The sequence below is a fragment of the Oncorhynchus mykiss genome, chromosome 26 (assembly GCF_057628025.1).
Source record: "Oncorhynchus mykiss isolate SJ-2025 chromosome 26, ASM5762802v1, whole genome shotgun sequence".
In the NCBI taxonomy this organism is placed as follows: domain Eukaryota; kingdom Metazoa; phylum Chordata; class Actinopteri; order Salmoniformes; family Salmonidae; genus Oncorhynchus; species Oncorhynchus mykiss.
The window spans coordinates 49,606,122-49,630,000 of NC_143047.1; the positions used below are offsets into that span (position 1 = coordinate 49,606,122).

The window sequence follows — 23,879 nt, forward strand, 5'->3', positions numbered from 1 at the left end:
TATGTTTTGGAAGCCTTTTGGCAAACACCAAATATAATTGCTTATTTTTATCTTTAAGCAATGCCTTTTTTTCTGGCCAGTCTTCCATAAAGCCCTGCTCTGTGGAGTGTACGGCTTAAAGTGGTCCTATGGACAGACACTCCAATCTCTGCTGTGGAGCTCTGCAACTCCTTCAGGGTTATCATTGGTCTCTTTGTTGCCTCTCTGATTGATGCCTTCCTTGCCTGGTCCGTGAGTTTTGGTGGGCGGCCGTCTCTTGGCAGGTTTGTTGTGGTGCCATATTCTTTACATTTTTTAATAATAGATTTAATGGTGCTCAGTGGGATGTGCAAAGTTTCTGATATTTTTTTATAACCCAACCCTGATCTGTACGTCTCCACAACGTTGTCCCTGACCTGTTTGGAGAGCTCCTTGGTCTTCATGGTGTCATTTGCTTGGTGGTGCCCCTTGCTTAGTGGTGTTACAGACTCTGGGGCCTTTCAGAATAGGTGTATATATACTGAGATCATGTGACAGATCATGTGACACTTAGATTGCACACAGGTGGACTTTATTTAACTAATTATGTGACTTCTGAAGGTAATTTGTTGCACCAGATGTTATTTAGGGGGGAGGGGGAATTAAGTTATTAATTAAGTTATAACAACATATTTTTTCTTCACCAATTTGTACTATTTTGTGTTTGTCCGTTACATGAAATCCAAATAAAAATCCATTTTAATTACAGGTTGTAATGCAGCTTAATAGGAAAAACGCCAAGGGGGATGAATACTTTTACAAGGCACTTCATGATCACATCTCTTTATTATACGTGGGAACAGATTTACAATATTTAAATCACTTGGAGCTGATTGGCTGGTGTTTTTAAATTATGTAATGTAATAAATTAATTATTTTAGTCTTTTACATCCAACAAGGTTTTTTTTGTGTTTTTTTTGCTCAGAGACCTTGGGGGGGGATCCCAGTTGGAATAGAGGTTGATTTCAGTGCGGACGGTCTGTCTGAGTGATATGGATGGTCATTCTACAGATCTAGATATAAAGGATTGAACTACATGTCTCTTCACATAAGATCTACTGGTTCAGTAGCTCAGCTTCTAGACTATCTATGATCCATTTAATGGACTGTCTGATTCCAAACAATTACAAAGCAGGAAATGGATGAGAAATGACGGATAAACCTGGTTACCAACCTGGTTACCAACCTGGTTACCAACCTGGTTACCAATATGACCATGCCCCCCCCCAAACACAGAACAAGGTGTTCAACTGGACTCATCACACACTCAAATGACACCCTATTCCCTATATAGTGCACTACTTTAGACCAGAGCACAATGGGTCTCCCTATGTGCTTTGGTCAAAAGTAGTGCACTAAATATAGAGAATAGGGTGCCATAGGGCCCTGGTCTAAAGTAGTGCACTATATAGGGATAAAGGGTGCCATTTGGTACTTATCGAGGGGGACTTGGTTATCTAACTCAGTCCTGACTCACTGTTCTAACCAGAGCTCAGTAAACAGCTCTGTATGGAGAGGGGAGCAAGCCAGCTTTGTTCAGTGAGGCCTTTGATTGGCTAGCTCGTCATTCTGTCACTAGGTGAGCACAGTGCCAAGTTCTATTTCTGTTTGGCTTGCTCTGAAGGCTGAGTCAATGAACACAGCTTATTTAAAGACCTGTGCAAACAACCAGAGAGAGAGAGAACAGGGTGGAGCCACCACTCGGGGCATGGGGAGGGACAATAGTACATCACCTACCTTTAACAGCCTCGACACAAAGCAAACATTCATTGCAGTGGTTCACCTCTCAGTCATCTACCTCACTCTGTATCTCTTCGTGGTGATGCCCTGTCAAGATCTACTTGCCAATAATCACCCTCCCCCCGCCCTCTCTCTCGGTGCCCCTCCCTCCCTCTCGGTGCCCCTACCCCCTCCCTAAACTTATAAATCATGTTTAAGGAATGGAGGACAAATCTTTATCGCTCAGTCAAGATAATGAGTTGAATCATTGACGCAGTGCTATTCAGACCTGAGATATGGTTCAATACTGTCTACTACAACAGTAGAGAGTCTGCCTGCCTGCAGCCGTTCAGTTGGGAAGGTCTTCTCTCCATGTTCCTGCTCAGAGGGACAATGTGTATCTTCCATTTAGAGATGTAGACTGAGATGTGTATGAACATCTACACAGATCTGATAATGGGGTCAGTCCGCTGTGGCCAGTGTGCTGACATTGGTGGGTAGGTAGCAGGTAGACTAGTGGTAGGAGTGGGGGGACGGCAGGTAGACTAGTGGTTAGAGTGGAGGGGTGGCAGGTAGTCTAGTGGTTAGAGTGTAGGGGAAGCAGGTAGACTAGTGGTTAGAGTGGAGGGAAGGCAGGTAGCCTAGTGGTTAGAGTGGAGGGAAGGCAGGTAGACTAGTGGTTAGAGTGGAGGGGAGGCAGGTAGACTAGTGGTTAGATTGGAGGGGCGGCAGGTATCCTAGTGGTTAGAGCGTTGGACTTGTAACTGAAAGGTTGCAAGATCTAATTCCCTGAGTTGACAAGGTAAAAAATCTGTCGTTCTGCCCCTGAACAAGGCAGTTTACCCACCGTTCCCCTGAACAAGGCAGTTAACCCACTGTTCCCCTGAACAAGGCTGTTAACCCACTGTTCCCCAGAAGGCCGTCACTAAAAATAAGAATTTGTTCATAACTGACCTGCCTAGTTAAAATAAAGGTAAATAAATTGGCTTGCTGTGCCTGGCCTTCAATCAGTCTTTCTATATTGGTCTGTTTTCAATTTTCCACTAGTATTAAAGATTTAGGTTATTTTGGAAAAGCTTTAATGTGTAGAAGGTATAGAATACTAAGCCAAGACATTCCAAGTAGACTAGACGTATTGAATAGGTCTAGCCTGTTGCCTTTGGTTCGTTTACATGCGACTGCGAGAAATATCTAGCTTTGGTCCAGGGTGTTACATGCGGCTTGCTGTCGCTGAGCCGTTAAGCGAGCTGCTCGTAACGCCCCGGACGAGAGCTATGAAACACCGCTCTCCGTTTGTGCTCAGTTGGAAGGGTTTCCCTGCTGCAACAACAGAGGGAGCTCCCTGCCCGTTGACATGAGTCTGTCTGTCTGGTGCCTGGTGTGGTTCCTCTGTGCCTTGGTTAAACATGCACGCTCACACAACCCATGACGCGTTATTACACGAGTAGCCTACTTCATGCCGCATAACGTTACATCGCAAGAACAAGTTTATGATGTAAATGAAAGCACATAAACCCTTTTAATACTAAATGTAAAAACCTTGTAAAACACCAAAGTATTGTATCCTTCTATGTCGTGTAGCCTTACTAATAGACTCTCTTTATTGTTAACTTTTCGACGCGGTTCAGATCGGACTCAAGCACAGGGGAGGGGGGGTGCTAACACTTTAATTGGGGAGGACGTGCTCGTGGTAACCGCTGGAGCAGAATTTTGGTGGAATGGTATCAAACATGGCATTTTCATTTATTCCGTTTCCAGACATTATTATGAGCCGTCCTCCCCCTCGCCAGCCTCCACTGGACTCGATCCGTCAGCGTCTCTTTAGTTTTTGGAATGTTAATGCGTCAGTTAAAACAGGGCGATCTATCTATCTCTCACATTTTATCAGGTATTTATCCATTATGGAGCGAGGCAAGCCCTAAGATAGTAAACTCACGACGCCGGGTGACGAGCGCTCTGCCCCCCCCGGATCCGGTGTATTGGCTAATTCCCTAGTCTATCGAAAAGCGCGCAACAGGTAGCCGAGCCTGCTCTTCCGCAGAGGAAGCAGCGAGTCGCGTGCTGCTGTCCGTGCTGCGGACACTGTCAGTTGATGTCTCAGGTATCGAGTCTGTGAAGAGCTGAGAGAGAGAGATTAACTGCTCTGTGTATTATCATGTATGATTCTCATCGGTGCACTTTGCACATAGAATCCAATTTAAGTATCGATTTAAAGATTGTGAATTGATAAATGAGTGGCACCGTGCACGTGTATTTGCATATTGGCCTTTTGACAATTAGGCCTAATTTATTATGTGCCCAATATGTATTGTGTTTCTACCAAATCTGTTGTGAAACTGGCGTTAACCCTCCACCTCCATCGTATTGATACATATGAAAGAGAAAGGGAATATGTGGATAAAATAAAATACAATATATTTTGTATTAATACATTATGAAATAACTTATGTTTAAATAGTATATATATATTATTAACGTCACTTTAACGGCTAGTAGGGGAGGCAGGTAGACTAGTGGTTTGAGTGGAGGGAAGCGTCGATGGTATATATATATTATTAACGTCACTTTAACGGCTAGTAGGGGAGGCAGGTAGACTAGTGGTTCGAGTGGAGAGAAGCGTCGATGGTATATATATATTATTAACGTCACTTTAACGGCTAGTAGGGGAGGCAGGTAGACTAGTGGTTCGAGTGGAGAGAAGCGTCGATGGTATATATAATATTAACGTCACTTTAACGGCTAGTAGGGGAGGCAGGTAGACTAGTGGTTCGAGTGGAGGGAAGCGTCGATGGTATATATATATTATTAACGTCACTTTAACGGCTAGTAGGGGAGGCAGGTAGACTAGTGGTTCGAGTGGAGGGAAGCGTCGATGGTATATATAATATTAACGTCACTTTAACGGCTAGTAGGGGAGGCAGGTAGACTAGTGGTTCGAGTGGAGAGAAGCGTCGATGGTATATATATAATATTAACGTCACTTTAACGGCTAGTAGGGGAGGCAGGTAGACTAGTGGTTCGAGTGGAGGGAAGCGTCGATGGTATATATATAATATTAACGTCACTTTAACGGCTAGTAGGGGAGGCAGGTAGACTAGTGGTTCGAGTGGAGAGAAGCGTCGATGGTATATATATAATATTAACGTCACTTTAACGGCTAGTAGGGGAGGCAGGTAGACTAGTGGTTCGAGTGGAGGGAAGCGTCGATGGTATATATATAATATTAACGTCACTTTAACGGCTAGTAGGGGAGGCAGGTAGACTAGTGGTTCGAGTGGAGAGAAGCGTCGATGGTATATATTATTAACGTCACTTTAACGGCTAGTAGGGGAGGCAGGTAGACTAGTGGTTCGAGTGGAGGGAAGCGTCGATGGTATATATATAATATTAACGTCACTTTAACGGCTAGTAGGGGAGGCAGGTAGACTAGTGGTTCGAGTGGAGAGAAGCGTCGATGGTATATACATTATTAACGTCACTTTAACGGCTAGTAGGGGAGGCAGGTAGACTAGTGGTTCGAGTGGAGGGAAGCGTCGATGGTATATACATATTATTAACGTCACTTTAACGGCTAGTAGGGGAGGCAGGTAGACTAGTGGTTCGAGTGGAGAGAAGCGTCGATGGTATATATATAATATTAACGTCACTTTAACGGCTAGTAGGGGAGGCAGGTAGACTAGTGGTTCGAGTGGAGAGAAGCGTCGATGGTATATATATAATATTAACGTCACTTTAACGGCTAGTAGGGGAGGCAGGTAGACTAGTGGTTCGAGTGGAGAGAAGCGTCGATGGTATATATATATTATTAACGTCACTTTAACGGCTAGTAGGGGAGGCAGGTAGACTAGTGGTTCGAGTGGAGAGAAGCGTCGATGGTATATATATATTATTAACGTCACTTTAACGGCTAGTAGGGGAGGCAGGTAGACTAGTGGTTCGAGTGGAGAGAAGCGTCGATGGTATATATATATTATTAACGTCACTTTAACGGCTAGTAGGGGAGGCAGGTAGACTAGTGGTTCGAGTGGAGGGAAGCGTCGATGGTATATATATAATATTAACGTCACTTTAACGGCTAGTAGGGGAGGCAGGTAGACTAGTGGTTCGAGTGGAGGGAAGCGTCGATGGTATATATATAATATTAACGTCACTTTAACGGCTAGTAGGGGAGGCAGGTAGACTAGTGGTTCGAGTGGAGAGAAGCGTCGATGGTATATATATTATTAACGTCACTTTAACGGCTAGTAGGGGAGGCAGGTAGACTAGTGGTTCGAGTGGAGGGAAGCGTCGATGGTATATATATATTATTAACGTCACTTTAACGGCTAGTAGGGGAGGCAGGTAGACTAGTGGTTCGAGTGGAGAGAAGCGTCGATGGTATATATATAATATTAACGTCACTTTAACGGCTAGTAGGGGAGGCAGGTAGACTAGTGGTTCGAGTGGAGAGAAGCGTCGATGGAACAGCAGTTTAATAACCAAATAATATTTAATGTAAAATATGATAAATATTTTGGGACACTCAATTATCAAAATAGCTTGTCTTATATATTCAAATGAGGCTGTTGCTCTGCTGGGGACGTCTGGTGTTCAAATGCACAAGGGGAAACTGTTCGAATGAGATTATACATCTTGGAAATAAATCCATTTGTTAAACAAAGTAAAACATATTTAAATAATGTCAAATCAAATCTGTTTTGCTAATATTCATATATTATTATATATTTCAAAAGCATTTTTCAGTGACCCAATTGATTAAATTCAATATATATTCTCCAGGTGTAAAGTGATTTGGCCTTGGATCTCCAGTCTAGTCTACTATAACCTACTGCTGCCTAAAGGCGCGCAATAGGACCCTGCGTGCTGCGCGTCCGCCCCCTTCCCTCTGCATATATAGGAGAGAGGAGAGTTCTTTGACAGTTGTGAGGTTCAGCAGCCTGGAGTAGTTCAACCTGCAGCTAAAACAGTGTACTTTTGAACTATAGTCTCGAGAAACCATTCGTACCAGGGAAAGTCACTAGGCTTTATTCAAAACATTTAGTTTATAGCTTCTCGTGGCGAGTTAGAGTTTTACTTCATACCTGGAGAGCGCACCTGTGAAGGAGCTGTCCTGTTTATTCGTCTAGCCAGTGCGGCTTCCTCCGGTACTGTGAGCAAGCTGGATTCCCGCAGCTCCTCACCATGTCTGGCGGGTTATAGATATTCCATGGAGCAACCAAACCTCTATGAGGTCGCCCCACGACCCCTAATGACCAGCCTAGCCCAGAGTCAGAGTCAGCAAAGCGCCTACTGCTACAAAGACCCCTCCGCTGCTGGACCCGGAGCAGGAGGAGACCTCGGCGAGATCTGTGAGAACGAAAACTCCATTGACATCAGCGCTTACATCGACCCTGCAGCCTTCAACGACGAGTTCCTGGCTGATCTATTCCACAACAGCTCGAAGCAAGAGAAACTCAAGCTGGCGAACAGTGAGTACGAATCCTACCCCCACGGGGTGAGCTCTGGCTCGGGGGCGCACCACCACCAACAGCAGCAGCAGCATCAGCAGCAGCAGGGCTATGGTTGTATTCCCGGGTATATGGACACATCTAAACTTGAACCCATTTACGATAACCAGTCGACAAGAATCAGACCTGTGGCGATAAAGCAAGAGCCCAGAGAAGAAGATGAAATGAGCCATTCTATGCCTCCAACCTACCACCATTCCCACCAGCATCTGCCACAGCACCTATCCCATCTTCAGTACCAGATTGCGCACTGCGCGCAGACGACCATGCATCTCCAACCGGGACACCCGACGCCTCCACCGACGCCCGTCCCGAGTCCACACCACAGGGACGGCAGCATGTCCTCCGTTGGATCCATGAAGATGATGGGACGCGACGACCGAGACCGAGACCGAGACCGGGGTAAATCCAAAAAACGCGTCGACAAGGCCAGCACGGAGTACCGGTTGAGGCGGGAGAGGAACAACGTCGCGGTGAGGAAGAGTAGAGACAAGGCGAAAATGCGCAATGTTGAGACGCAGCATAAAGTGATCGAGCTGGCGTCGGACAACGAAAGACTGCGGAAGAGAGTGGAACATCTTACCCGAGAACTGGACACGTTAAGGGGCATCTTCAGACAACTTCCCGATGGATCTTTCAAACCATTGGCCAACTGCCAGTGAACACGGACTATAGTAGCTTTTACATTCGGGACTTTTAAACACTTACTTGTACACGTCTCCTGGATATAGCCTACACGCTATAGATTGATCTGACAGATTGTGACTACAACAGTTTGTTTCTTCAGGAGAGACAGGGCAGCTGAGGTATACACGCCTTCTGTACTTTAAACAATAAGCTCATTTCTCCACGTTTAAACAGTGGACCTGTGTTGTTTTTGTGTGTGTGTGTGTGTGTGTGTGTGTGTGTGCGTGCGTGCGCGCGTGTGTGCCTTTTTATTATATAACATTGTGTGTTTAGCCACGCAAAAACAACATATCAGTGCAGCTGAAGGAACAGGGGCATGATTTTCACAATAATCACAAGCCTGCTCGATGTTCATGTTTTAACGTTAGCATCTCAATACCATGTTCTTGTCTTACTAAACTAAACATGTGTGCATTTGACTTATAGAGCTACAGTGTATTATTCAACTGCAAAGTGCACACAGCTTTCCACATGAGTTTATTTTTTATGCAAAACAAAACCCAATCTGAGCGGTGATCAGAGTGTTTCCATGTATTTGCTGTTCAGACATTAAGACCATATAAAGGTGACAGCTAGAACACGTATCCTGCTGCTGTCTGCTGTGTCAGCATTCACACATCGGGGAGATCTATGGACGGAATTAAACGCCGCAGCAAACGACTGCAAACGTGTTATACTGTGGTACCTGCTTCTTCACGAGCAGTTTTGTCGCGCGCACTATAAATGTCCTCAAAATACAACGGAATGAGGCACATTTTGTATTTCTTCCATATGTTTTTTGGGGTACTAATCTGAACACGCCTCTCAGTGTAAATAAAAACTCTTTATAAACTCAAAAGTATAGCTTTCTATTTATGTATAATTGATTTTACTTTTTAAATGTGAAAAGGGTTCCTCTTCACTCTTAGAAAAAAGGGTTCCAAAAGGGTTCTTCGGCTGTCTCCATAGGAGAACCATTTTTGGTTCCAGGTAAAAAACCCTTTTTTGTTCCATGTACTGTAGAACCCTCTGTGGAAGGTTCTACTTGGAACCGAAATGGTTCTACCTGGAATCAACAAGGGTTCTTCAAAGGGTTCTAGATTGCACCTTTTTTTTTTTCTTCTTCAAGGAAAGTATAACTATGCAATGTTTGTTGCCCTCGTCTTCTGTCTGATGATTTCACACCAAGAAGATCCCACCCTTTGACCTGTTTTCTCACTGGTTCAGCTGTGAAATACTGTTTGGAGCTTTGCTTCTCCACAGTGTCAACTCGACTGTCACTGTTCTTCTTCCCTGAGCACCCTTCCCTTTACAAGCCTGATGTCATCATGCAGTGCCTTTTGACTTCTCTCTCTCTCTCTCTCTCTCTCTCTCTCTCTCTCTCTCTCTCTCTCTCTCTCTGTGAAGTAAGACTTTGGACTTTACCACTGGCTGAGACTTCTTGGATTCTATACATGTTCTAGAATGTTCTAGACTCTTATTGGCTTCTATACATGTTCTAGAATGTTCTAGACTCTTATTGGCTTCTATACATGTTCTAGAATGTTCTAGACTCTTATTGGATTCTATTAAACAAATGCTAAGATATAGAGACTTTTACATTAAGGAAAAGGAAGCACTTTTTAACGGTTTTTTGTTTGTTTTTACAATGCCAATGTTGCCAATGTTATAGAAAAATGTTTAAAATGTAAAATGAACCTATATGATGAATGCCAAAAAACATAATGAATTATAATAAAAGAGCATCGTCTCATTGGAACATTTGGTCTTGGTTTGATGTGTTTTACACAAAGGGTTTCCACCATTTGAATCTGCATTTAGGATTAGGCTACAGTTCGTTGGATACCAGTCTGCATTCCACAGACCACAGCATTCCGTACAGGATTCATTCAGGACACTCAGTGGACCTTGGACCCCCTGACGTTAATGATTGAAAGTGGGTCATTATCAAGTTAAGTAAAACGATTGGATACGATAAGAAGAAGCTAGAATACCCACTTTTGACGACAGATCTTCACTGTCTCACTTACCGCTCATCACGTCCTTTAGCTCCATGAAAGATTACACTCGTCGGTAGACGGCGCTTATCAAGCACGACTGACAGTGCTATTAAATCATTCATTTTTATTTATCTTTTTTTTGAATAGGCGAAAATGACCCCGTGAAAAATAACCCTCTAAACGAAACAAATACAAATCTACAGCAGCAAACATTCTAAGGGACAAATAATAAAACAGAAAACAGAAAATAACAAATAGAACTATTTAAATTGGGCCGATCTAGAATAATACAATATATGTGTGATGGATTAGGCATTAAGACACACACACACACACACACACACACACACACACACACACACACACACACACACACACACACACACACACACACACACACACACACACACACACACACACACACACACACAAACACACACACACACACGCAGGAAGAAATATAGATGTCTTTTTTTTTTTTTTATCCCAGTGAAAGTACCAGTTAGTGAAACCATCCTGTTCTTTAATGGAGATGCTTCACTTTCTAAACACTAAGCAAATCTTTATAAATAGTTCCTTTCAGTTCCACGCCTCCATTGGTGCCAATTCATCCGTGTAAAACAGCACCTATCACCCCTATCAATCAGTCAGGTCGTCACTCTGACCCCTAAATACAACACTCATTAAGAGAGCTGGAGAGATACAGTTCATCCTTCTCAGTCAGTCCACTCACTGAGAACAATAACAGTATTCATCGTGACGTGAATTACAATACAATGTCATGTATCTGTGTGAAGGGCCTTTGTATTGAACTGTTAGTCCAGCTCACCATACTGACAACTATTGGCCTGTTAGTCCAGCTCACCATACTGATAACTATTGACCTGTTAGTCCATACTGATAACTATTGGCCTGTTAGTCCAGCTCACCATACTGATAACTATTGGCCTGTTAGTCCAGCTCACCATACTGATAACTATTGGTCTGCTAGTCCATACTGGTAACTATTGGCCTGTTAGTCCAGCTCACCATACTGATAACTATTGGCCTGTTAGTCCAGCTCACCATACTGATAACTATTGGTCTGTTAGTCCATACTGATAACTATTGGTCTGTTAGTCCATACTGATAACTATTGGTCTGTTAGTCCAGCTACCATACTGATAACTATTGGTCTGTTAGTCCAGCTCACCATACTGATAACTATTGGCCTGTTAGTCCAGCTCACCATACTGATAACTATTGGTCTGCTAGTCCATACTGATAACTATTGGCCTGTTAGTCCATACTGATAACTATTGGCCTGTTAGTCCAGCTCACCATACTGATAACTATTGGCCTGTTAGTCCAGCTCACCATACTGATAACTATTGGCCTTTTAGTCCAGCTCACCATACTGATAACTATTGGCCTGTTAGTCCAGCTCACCATACTGATAACTATTGGCCTGTTAGTCCATACTGATAACTATTGGCCTGTTAGTCCAGCTCACCATACTGATAACTATTGGCCTGTTAGTCCATACTGATAACTATTGGCCTGTTAGTCCAGCTCACCATACTGATAACTATTGGCCTGTTAGTCCATACTGATAACTATTGGTCTGTTAGTCCAGCTCACCATACTGATAACTATTGGCCTGTTAGTCCAGCTCACCACACTGATAACTATTGGCCTGTTAGTCCATACTGATAACTATTGGCCCGTTAGTCCAGCTCACCATACTGATAACTATTGGCCTGTTAGTCCATACTGATAACTATTGGTCTGTTAGTCCAGCTCACCATACTGATAACTATTGGCCTGTTAGTCCAGCTCACCACACTGATAACTATTGGCCTGTTAGTCCATATTGATAACTATTGGCCTGTTAGTCCAGCTCACCATACTGATAACTATTGGTCTGTTAGTCCATACTGATAACTATTGTTCTGTTAGTCCAGCTCACCATACTGATAACTATTGGTCTGTTAGTCCAGCTCACCATACTGATAACTATTGGCCTGTTAGTCCAGCTCACCATACTGATAACTATTGGCCTGTTAGTCCAGCTCACCATACTGATAACTTTTGGCCTGTTAGTCCAGCTCACCATACTGATAACTATTGGCCTGTTAGTCCATACTGATAACTATTGGCCTGTTAGTCCAGCTCACCATACTGATAACTATTGGCCTGTTAGTTCAGCTCACCATACTGATAACTATTGGTCTGTTAGTCCATACTGATAACGATTGGCCTGTTAGTCCAGCTCACCATACTGATAACTATTGGCCTGTTAGTCCATACTGATAACTATTGGCCTGTTAGTCCATACTGATAACTATTGGCCTGTTAGTCCAGCTCACCATACTGATAACTATTGGCCTGTTAGTCCAGCTCACCATACTGATAACTATTGGCCTTTTAGTCCAGCTCACCATACTGATAACTATTGGCCTGTTAGTCCAGCTCACCATACTGATAACTATTGGCCTGTTAGTCCATACTGATAACTATTGGCCTGTTAGTCCATACTGATAACTATTGGCCTGTTAGTCCAGCTCACCATACTGATAACTATTGGCCTGTTAGTCCATACTGATAACTATTGGCCTGTTAGTCCATACTGATAACTATTGGCCTGTTAGTCCAGCTCACCATGCTGATAACTATTGGCCTGTTAGTCCAGCTCACCATACTGATAACTATTGGCCTGTTAGTCCATACTGATAACTATTGGCCTGTTAGTCCATACTGATAACTATTGGCCTGTTAGTACATACTGATAACTATTGGCCTGTTAGTCCAGCTCACCATACTGATAACTATTGGCCTGTTAGTCCATACTGATAACTATTGGTCTGTTAGTCCAGCTCACCATACTGATAACTATTGGCCTGTTAGTCCAGCTCACCACACTGATAACTATTGGCCTGTTAGTCCATACTGATAACTATTGGCCCGTTAGTCCAGCTCACCATACTGATAACTATTGGCCTGTTAGTCCATACTGATAACTATTGGTCTGTTAGTCCAGCTCACCATACTGATAACTATTGGCCTGTTAGTCCAGCTCACCACACTGATAACTATTGGCCTGTTAGTCCATATTGATAACTATTGGCCTGTTAGTCCAGCTCACCATACTGATAACTATTGGTCTGTTAGTCCATACTGATAACTATTGTTCTGTTAGTCCAGCTCACCATACTGATAACTATTGGTCTGTTAGTCCAGCTCACCATACTGATAACTATTGGCCTGTTAGTCCAGCTCACCATACTGATAACTATTGGCCTGTTAGTCCAGCTCACCATACTGATAACTTTTGGCCTGTTAGTCCAGCTCACCATACTGATAACTATTGGCCTGTTAGTCCATACTGATAACTATTGGCCTGTTAGTCCAGCTCACCATACTGATAACTATTGGCCTGTTAGTCCAGCTCACCATACTGATAACTATTGGTCTGTTAGTCCATACTGATAACGATTGGCCTGTTAGTCCAGCTCACCATACTGATAACTATTGGCCTGTTAGTCCATACTGATAACTATTGGCCTGTTAGTCCATACTGATAACTATTGGCCTGTTAGTCCAGCTCACCATACTGATAACTATTGGCCTGTTAGTCCAGCTCACCATACTGATAACTATTGGCCTTTTAGTCCAGCTCACCATACTGATAACTATTGGCCTGTTAGTCCAGCTCACCATACTGATAACTATTGGCCTGTTAGTCCATACTGATAACTATTGGCCTGTTAGTCCATACTGATAACTATTGGCCTGTTAGTCCAGCTCACCATACTGATAACTATTGGCCTGTTAGTCCATACTGATAACTATTGGCCTGTTAGTCCATACTGATAACTATTGGCCTGTTAGTCCAGCTCACCATGCTGATAACTATTGGCCTGTTAGTCCAGCTCACCATACTGATAACTATTGGCCTGTTAGTCCATACTGATAACTATTGGCCTGTTAGTCCATACTGATAACTATTGGCCTGTTAGTCCATACTGATAACTATTGGCCTGTTAGTCCAGCTCACCATACTGATAACTATTGGCCTGTTAGTCCAGCTCACCATACTGATAACTATTGGCATGTTAGTCCATTCTGATAACTATTGGCCTGTTAGTCCATACTGATAACTATTGGCCTGTTAGTCCAGCTCACCATACTGATAACTATTGGTCTGTTAGTCCAGCTCACCATACTGATAACTATTGGCCTGTTAGTCCATACTGATAACTATTGGCCTGTTAGTCCAGCTCACCATACTGATAACTATTGGTCTGTTAGTCCAACTCACCATATTGATAACTATTGGCCTGTTAGTCCAGCTCACCATACTGATAACTATTGGCCTGTTAGTCCAGCTCACCATACTGATAACTATTGGCCTGTTAGTCCAGCTCACCATACTGATAACTATTGGTCTGTTAGTCCATACTGATAACTATTGGCCTGTTAGTCCATACTGATAACTATTGGCCTGTTAGTCCATACTGATAACTATTGGCCTGTTAGTCCATACTGATAACTATTGGCCTGTTAGTCCAGCTCACCATACTGATAACTATTGGCCTGTTAGTCCATACTGATAACTATTGGCCTGTTAGTCCATACTGATAACTATTGGCCTGTTAGTCCAGCTCACCATACTGATAACTATTGGCCTGTTAGTCCAGCTCACCATACTGATAACTATTGGCCTGTTAGTCCAGCTCACCATACTGATAACTATTGGTCTGTTAGTCCAACTCACCATATTGATAACTATTGGCCTGTTAGTCCAGCTCACCATACTGATAACTATTGGCCTGTTAGTCCAGCTCACCATACTGATAACTATTGGCCTGTTAGTCCAGCTCACCATACTGATAACTATTGGTCTGTTAGTCCATACTGATAACTATTGGCCTGTTAGTCCATACTGATAACTATTGGCCTGTTAGTCCATACTGATAACTATTGGCCTGTTAGTCCATACTGATAACTATTGGCCTGTTAGTCCAGCTCACCATACTGATAACTATTGGCCTGTTAGTCCATACTGATAACTATTGGCCTGTTAGTCCATACTGATAACTATTGGCCTGTTAGTCCAGCTCACCATACTGATAACTATTGGCCTGTTAGTCCAGCTCACCATACTGATAACTATTGGCCTGTTAGTCCATGCTGATAACTATTGGCCTGTTAGTCCATACTGATAACTATTGGCCTGTTAGTCCAGCTCACCAGACTGATAACTATTGGTCTGTTAGTCCAGCTCACCATACTGATAACTATTGGCCTGTTAGTCCATACTGATAACTATTGGCCTGTTAGTCCAGCTCACCATACTGATAACTATTGGTCTGTTAGTCCAACTCACCATACTGATAACTATTGGCCTGTTAGTCCAGCTCACCATACTGATCACTTTTGTTCTGTTAGTCCAGCTCACCATACTGATAACTATTGGTCTGTTAGTCCAGCTCACCATACTGATAACTATTGGTCTGTTAGTCCAGCTCACCATACTGATAACTATTGGCCTGTTAGTCCAGCTCACCATACTGATAACTATTGGTCTGTTAGTCCATACTGATAACTATTGGCCTGTTAGTCCAGCTCACCATACTGATAACTGATCTCTCATGTCTCTTCTACCTGGTAATCACATCGTTAATGACTTTGCTCAGCTCCTCCTCACCTGGTTAGGCTCAGTGAGGAATCATCTTCCTGTCCATCAATGGCTCAGTGAGGAATCATCTTCCTGTTCATCAATGGCTCAGTGAGGAATCATCTTCCTGTTCATCAATGGCTCAGTGAGGAATCAATCATCTTCCTGTTCAACGGCTCAGTGAGGAATAATCTTCCTGTTCAACGGCTCAGTGAGGAATCATCTTCCTGTTCAACGGCTCAGTGAGGAATCATCTTCCTGTTCAACGGCTCAGTGAGGAATCATCTTCCTGTTCATCAATGGCTCAGTGAGGAATCATCTTCCTGTTCAACGGCTCAGTGAGGAATCATCTTCCTGTTCAACGGCTCAGTGAGGAATCATCTTCCTGTTCAACGGCTCAGTGAGGAATCATCTTCCTGTTCATCAATGGCTCAGTGTGGAATCATCTTCCTGTTCAACGGCTCATCAACGAATCATCTTCCTGTTCATGTTCATAAGCGATGTAGACATCCAAAGAACCCTCCGTCAGGTTCTTTATTTAACCAGGCAAGTCAGTTAAGAACACATTCTTATTTACGATGACGACCTCCCCCTGACCAACGCTGGGCCCATTGTGGCCCACCCTACGGCACTCCTAATCACTGTCCGAATGTGATGCAGCCTAGATTCGAACCAGGGACTGTAGTTACGCCTCTCGCACTGAGATGCAGTTAAGACCGCTGCTCCGCTGGCGATTTAGTTGAAACAACACTGGAGAACACATGGGGGAAAACACTGCTTTGTCTCTTTGTTTGATTCTACCAGAGTTGGTTCCTTCTTCAGGACCTTGTGGTAAAGCTGGTCCAGCTGTAAGATACCGTGGCCTTTGTCGAAGTCACCAACCACTGACCAAATAAAGTCCAGAAGAATGTGCCGTGCCTATCTAAACTGGGTCAGTGTTGTCTTTCTAACTCTGTGCCTGGAGAAGTGAAGTCCACCTAGTTAGAATCAGTGTTGTCTTTCTAACTCTGTGTCTGGAGAAGTGAAGTCCACCTAGTTAGAATCAGTGTTGTCTTTCTAACTCTGTGTCTGGAGAAGTGAAGTCCACCTAGTTAGAATCAGTGTTGTCTTTCTAACTCTGTGTCTAGAGAAGTGAAGTCCACCTAGTTAGAATCAGTGTTGTCTTTCTAACTCTGTGCCTAGAGAAGTGAAGTCCACCTAGTTAGAATCAGTGTTGTCTTTCTTACTCTGTGACTGTTTTCACATAATCAGTGGCTCTGTGATTCACTCTATAAATCATTACTGTTTCCAAACTGCTGTCAAGTAGGGGAGGGCCTGTGTGTGTGTGTGTGTTGTGTGTCTGTGTGTCTGTTTGTGTGTGTGTGTGTGTGTGTGTTTGGAATCTGCCCTGACCTGGCCCAAACACATCTGGGAGATAGATCCACAGTCAGCCAACAGTGTGTGCTACGCCAGTATTCTTCCCCATTCAGTTCTCCTGTGATTCAAGTGAAGAGCTCTCTAGTGATGAAGGCTCCCAAAAGAAAATGTGAAGAACTGAGTTGAATATTGGACTGTGATCGCTGATATATGGTGGGTGAAACTGACACATTCTGAGCCAAAATGTCAGCCATCTGCGCTGGTATTCATTCACATCCACCACAGCATATTATTAAATCAAAAACAAGTTTATTTGTCATATGCTTCATGAGTAGCAGATGAAGACTAACAGTGAAATGCATAATTACAGGCCGTTCCCAACAACGCAGAGAGAAAGACAACAGATAAATAATAGAAAAGTAATAACACTTAATAATAAAGTTTAAAAAAATACACAATGAGTGACAATAACATGGCTATATACAGGAAGTACCAGGTAATAACATGGCTATATACAGGAAGTACCAGGTCATAACATGGCTACATACAGGAAGTACCAGGTCATAACATGGCTACATACAGGAAGTACCAGGTAATAACATGGTTATATACAGGAAGTACCAGGTAATAACATGGCTACATACAGGAAGTACCAGGTCATAACATGGCTACATACAGGAAGTACCAGGTAATAACATGGCTATATACAGGAAGTACCTTGTCATAACATGGCTACATACAGGAAGTACCAGGTAATAACATGGCTATATACAGGAAGTACCAGGTAATAACATGGCTACATACAGGAAGTACCAGGTCATAACATGGCTACATACAGGAAGTACCAGGTAATAACATGGCTACATACAGGAAGTACCAGGTAATAACATGGCTACATACAGGAAGTACCAGGTCATAACATGGCTACATACAGGAAGTACCAGGTAATAACATGGCTATATACAGGAAGTACCAGGTAATAACATGGCTATATACAGGAAGTACCAGGTAATAAGATGGCTACATACAGGAAGTACCAGGTAATAACATGGCTATATACAGGAAGTACCAGGTAATAACATGGCTATATACAGGAAGTACCAGGTAATAACATGGCTACATACAGGAAGTACCAGGTAATAACATGGCTATACACAGGAAGTACCAGGTAATAACATGGCTACATACAGGAAGTACCAGGTAATAACATGGCTACATACAGGAAGTACCAGGTAATAACATGGCTATATACAGGAAGTACCAGGTAATAACATGGCTATATACAGGAAGTACCAGGTAATAACATGGCTATATACAGTGAGTACCAGGTAATAACATGGCTATATACAGGAAGTACCAGGTAATAACATGGCTACATACAGGAAGTACCAGGCAATAACATGGCTATATACAGGAAGTACCAGGTAATAACATGGTTATATACAGGAAGTACCAGGTAATAACATGGCTACATACAGTGAGTACCAGGTAATAACATGGCTATATACAGGAAGTACCAGGTAATAACATGGCTATATACAGGAAGTACCATGTAATAACATGGCTATATAAAGGAAGTACCAGGTAATAACATGGCTACGTACAGGAAGTACCAGGTAATAACATGGCTATATACAGGAAGTACCAGGTAATAACATGGCTATATACAGGAAGTACCAGGTAATACCATGGCTACATACAGGAAGTACCAGGTAATAACATGACTATATACCGGAAGTACCAGGTAATAACATGGCTAAATACAGGAAGTACCAGGTAATAACATGGCTACATACAGGAAGTACCAGGTAATAACATGGCTATATACAGTGAGTACCAGGTAATAACATGGCTATATACAGGAAGTACCAGGTAATAACATGGCTACCTACAGGAAGTACCAGGTAATAACATGGCTATATACAGGAAGTACCAGGTAATAACATGGTTATATACAGGAAGTACCAGGTAATAACATGGCTATATACAGGAAGTACCAGGTAATAACATGGTTATATACAGGAAGTACCAGGTAATAACATGGTTATATACAGGAGGTACCAGGTAATAACATGGCTATATACAGGGAGTACCAGGTAATAACATGGCTATATACAGGAAGTACCAGTACTGAGTCAATGTGCAGGGGTACGAGGTAATAACATGGCTATAGACAGGAAGTACCAGTACCGAGTCGATGTGCAGGGGTACGAGGTAATTGAGCTAGATATGTACATATAACTAAAAATAAACTGACTAAGCAACAGCATAGATAATAAGCAGTAGCGTCAGCGTATGTGATGAGTCAAAAATGGGTCAGTGCAGATAGTTAAATAGTTTACCAACAGCTTCCCGGACCAACTATTCAGCAGTCTTATGGTTTGGATGTAGAAGCTGTTCAGGGTCCTGTTCGTTCCAGACTTGGCGCATCGGTATTGCTTGCCATGCGGTAGCGGAGAGAACAGTCTATAACTTGGGTGACAATTTTTAGGGACTTCTTCTAAAACCGTCTGGTACATAGGTCCTGGATGGCAGGGAGCTTGGCCCCAGTGATGTACTGGGCCGTACACACTACCCTCTGTAGCGCCTTGTGGTCGGAGGCCGAGCAGTTGCCATACCAGGCGGTGATGCAACCAGTCAGGATGCTCTCGATGGTGCAGCTGTAGAACATTTTGAGGATCTGAGGGCCCATGTCGAATCTTTTCAGCCTCCTGAGGGGGAATAGGCATTGTTGTGCCCTCTTCAAGACTGTGTTGGTGTGTTAGATCCTCAATGACACCGAAGAACTTGAAGCTCTTGACCCGCTCCACTACAGCCTCGTCGACGTCAATCGCCCTCCGTTTCCTGTAGTCCACGATCAACTCCTTCGTCTTTGCCGACGTTGAAGGAGAGGTTGTTGTCCTGGCAGTACACTCATCGCCGTCGTGATCAGGCCTACCACCGTCATATCGTCAGCAAAGTTGATGATGGCGTTGAAGGCGTGCACAGCCACGCAGTCGTCGGTGAACAGGGAGTCCAGGAGGGGAATAAGCTCGCACGGCCTGATTCTAACTCAGGAGAACAGAACCTCGAGACTCCCTGAATATAAAGACAACGCATCAGCAGTTGCTTCTGTGTCTGTTTTTCATCTGGCACGAGTGAATCTGTGAGAAGAGGCCAAGGAATCAGAGGAGGTTTTGGAAAGAGAGAGAAGCTCTCACCGGATGGAGGACATTAGCCTGTTGTAGAGAGAGAAGCTCTCACCGGATGGAGGACATTAGCCTGTTGTAGAGAGAGAAGCTCTCACCGGATGGAGGACATTAGCCTGTTGTAGCGAGAGAAGCTCTCACCGGATGGAGGACATTAGCTTGTTGTAGAGAGAGAAGCTCTCACCGGATGGAGGACATTAGCCTGTTGTAGAGAGAGAAGCTCTCACCGGATGGAGGACATTAGCCTGTTGTAGAGAGAGAAGCTCTCACCGGATGGAGGACATTAGCCTGTTGAAGAGAGAGAAGCTCTCACCGGATGGAGGACATTAGCCTGTTGTAGAGAGAGAAGCTCTCACCGGATGGAGGACATTAGCCTGTTGAAGAGAGAGAAGCTCTCACCGGATGGAGGACATTAGCCTGTTGTAGAGAGAAGCTCTCACCGGATGGAGGACATTAGCCTGTTGTAGAGAGATGCTCTCACCGGATGGAGGACATTAGCCTGTTGTAGAGAGAGAAGCTCTCACTGGATGGAGGACATTAGCCTGTTGTAGAGAGAGAAGCTCTCACCGGATGGAGGACATTAGCCTGTTGTAGAGAGAGAAGCTCTCACCGGATGGAGGACATTAGCCTGTTGAAGAGAGAGAAGCTCTCACCGGATGGAGGACATTAGCCTGTTGTAGAGAGAGAAGCTCTCACCGGATGGAGGACATTAGCCTGTTGAAGAGAGAGAAGCTCTCACCGGATGGAGGACATTAGCCTGTTGTAGAGAGAAGCTCTCACCGGATGGAGGACATTAGCCTGTTGTAGAGAGATGCTCTCACCGGATGGAGGACATTAGCCTGTTGTAGAGAGAGAAGCTCTCACTGGATGGAGGACATTAGCCTGTTGTAGAGAGAGAAGCTCTCACCGGATGGAGGACATTAGCCTGTTGTAGAGAGAGAAGCTCTCACCGGATGGAGGACATTAGCCTGTTGTAGAGAGAGAAGCTCTCACCGGATGGAGGACATTAGCCTGTTGTAGAGAGAGAAGCTCTCACCGGATGGAGGACATTAGCCTGTTGTAGAGAGATGCTCTCACCGGATGGAGGACATTAGCCTGTTGTAGAGAGAGAAGCTCTCACCGGATGGAGGACATTAGCCTGTTGTAGAGAGAGAAGCTCTCACCGGATGGAGGACATTAGCCTGTTGTAGAGAGAGAAGCTCTCACCGGATGGAGGACTGTTATTTTGATATCCTGAAGAACAACATTCAATGGCCATTCTCTCTCCCCCTCTCTCTCTCTTTCTCTGTCCCCCCCCCCCCCCCCCTCTCTCTCTCTCTCTCTCTCTCTCTCTCTCTCTCTCTCTTTCTCCCCCCCTCTCTCTCTCTCTCTCTCTCTCTCTCTCTCACTCTTTCTCTCTCTCTCTCTCTCTCTCACTCCCCCCCTCTCTCTCCTCTCTCTCCCTCTCTCTCCTCTCTCTCTCTCTCTCTCTCCTCTCTCTCTCTCTCCTCTCTCTCTCTCTCTCTCTCTCTCCTCTCTCTCTCTCTCTCTCTCTCTCCTCTCTCTCTCTATGTCTCTCTCTGTCTCTCTCTGTCTCTCTCTCTCTCTCTCTCTCTCTCTCTCTCTCTCTCCTCTCTCTCTCTGTCTCTCTCTCTCTCTCTCCTCTTTCTCTCCTCTCTCTCTCAAACATTGATATATTATTTGAAGTGAAGAAAGTCAAAGCAAACTTGGCTGATGTATTTTCCATTTTGTCTTCACTCTAGAATATCTGTTGTTCTGGGCCTGTTGACCCTGTTGTTTGATTTCCAAACTACTAATCTACATTGTGTTTCAGTTGAAGTTCATTTTAAATAAAGATTTGTGTATCTGGTTTGTAATGACAAGAAGATAGCGTTGAAATTCCACGGTGTATTCCTCCTCATCTCTCCTGCTTGCTGTCTCAAGGGGCTCTAATTTGTTGGCAGATTAGTTTTTGCAGGTCGAGGGCATGACATTTTAGTGTGTGTGTGTTTTTGTGCACGTGTGTGCGTGTGTGTGTACGCGTGTGTGTGTGTGTGTACGTGTGTGTGTGTGTGTATGTGTGTGTACGTGTGTGTGTGTGTGTGTGTGCGTGTATGTGCGTGTATGTGTGTGTGTGTGTGTGTGTGTGTGTGTGTGTGTACCTATGTGTGTGTGTGTGCGTGTATGTGCGTGTATGTGCGTGTATGTGTGTGTGTGTATGTGCGTGTGTGTGTGTATGTGCGTGTATGTGTGTGTGTGTGTGTGTGTGCGTGTGTGTGTGTGTGTGTGTGTACGTGTGTGTATGTGTGTGTGTGTGTGTGTGTGCCTCTGTTTTACTGTCTCTGGGTCTATGGGTGTTCTATTTGACAATCCTTTTTGTTCTATTTGTCTTTCTGATAAACATTAACTGAGGTCTCATTTCATTGCCTTGGACTGTTGTGTGGCTGGTGAACAGATAGCTTCATCAGCCCTATAAGACTGTTCTGTTGCTACGTCCCAAATAGAACTCTATTCCGTATATAGTGCACTACTTTTATTTATTTTGACCGGTGCCCTGCAGCGCACTAGGTAGGGAAAAGGGCTCCATTTGGGACAGGTCTAGTGTATACCTCCTCTGCTAGGGAAAAGGGCTCCATTTAGGACAGGTCTAGTGTATACCTCCTCTGCTAGGGAAAAGGGCTCCATTTGGGACAGGTCTAGTGTATACCTCCTCTGCTAGGGAAAAGGGCTCCATTTAGGACAGGTCTAGTGTATACCTCCTCTGCTAGGGAAAAGGGCTCCATTTGGGACAGGTCTAGTGTATACCTCCTCTGCTAGGGAAAAGGGCTCATTTTGGGACAGGTCTAGAGTATACCTCCTTTGCTAGGGAAAAGGACTCCATTTGGGACAGGTCTAGTGTATACCTCCTCTGCCAAGGAGAAGGACTCCATTTGGGACAGGTCTAGTGTATACCTCCTCTGCTAGGGAAAATGACTCCATTTGGGACAGGTCTAGTGTATACGTCCTCTGCTAGGGAAAAGGGCTCATTTTGGGACAGGTCTAGAGTATACCTCCTCTGCTAGGGAAAATGACTCCATTTGGGACAGGTCTAGTGTATACCTCCTCTGCTAGGGAGAAGGGCTCCATTTGGGACAGGTCTAGTGTATACCTCCTCTCATTTAAGTTCAATCCACACACACACACACACACACACACACACACAGTTGTTGGCTTGATATGACCAAGAGAAGATGTGGTGGTTGATGACACATTCAGTGGTACTTTACGTTGTCAGGAGACGAACAGCAGAAAAGGATGACTGCTGAAGGCCCTATAATTAATGGAAATCTATTATATTATCTTGCTCCCTTCTGCTCAGCACCTTACAGATTCCTCTCAGTCAACTTGTTTTTGTCTTCTCTCTCTCCCTGTCTCTCTCTCTCTCTGTCTCTCTCCCTCTCCCTCGCCCTCTCTCTTAATCTTTCGCTCTCTCCTTTCTCTCTCTCTCTCTGACTCTCTCCGTCTGTCTCTCGGTCTCATTCTTGTTGGTGTTCTACCTTACAGTGTTTCTATGATGGTGATGATGATGTTGAAGATGGTGATGATGGTGGTGATGATGATGATGAAGATGGTGATGGTGGTGATGATGATGATGATGATGGTGATGATGGTGGTGATGATGATGATGAAGATGGTGATGGTGGTGATGATGATGATGGTGATGATGGTGATGGTGGTGATGGTGATGATGATGATGATGATGGTGGTGATGGTGATGATGGTGATGATGATGATGATGATGATGATG

General features: G+C 44.0%; 1 protein-coding gene across 1 annotated transcript; it reads left to right on the forward strand.

Moving 5' to 3' along the window:
* Positions 1 to 6,918: 6,918 nt before the first annotated feature.
* Positions 6,919 to 8,353, forward strand: cebpa (CCAAT enhancer binding protein alpha). The gene is given in 1 exon segment (NM_001172496.1): positions 6,919 to 8,353. A coding segment is annotated over 1 exon segment (963 nt). The 5' UTR covers positions 6,919 to 6,943; the 3' UTR covers positions 7,907 to 8,353.
* Positions 8,354 to 23,879: the final 15,526 nt, after the last annotated feature.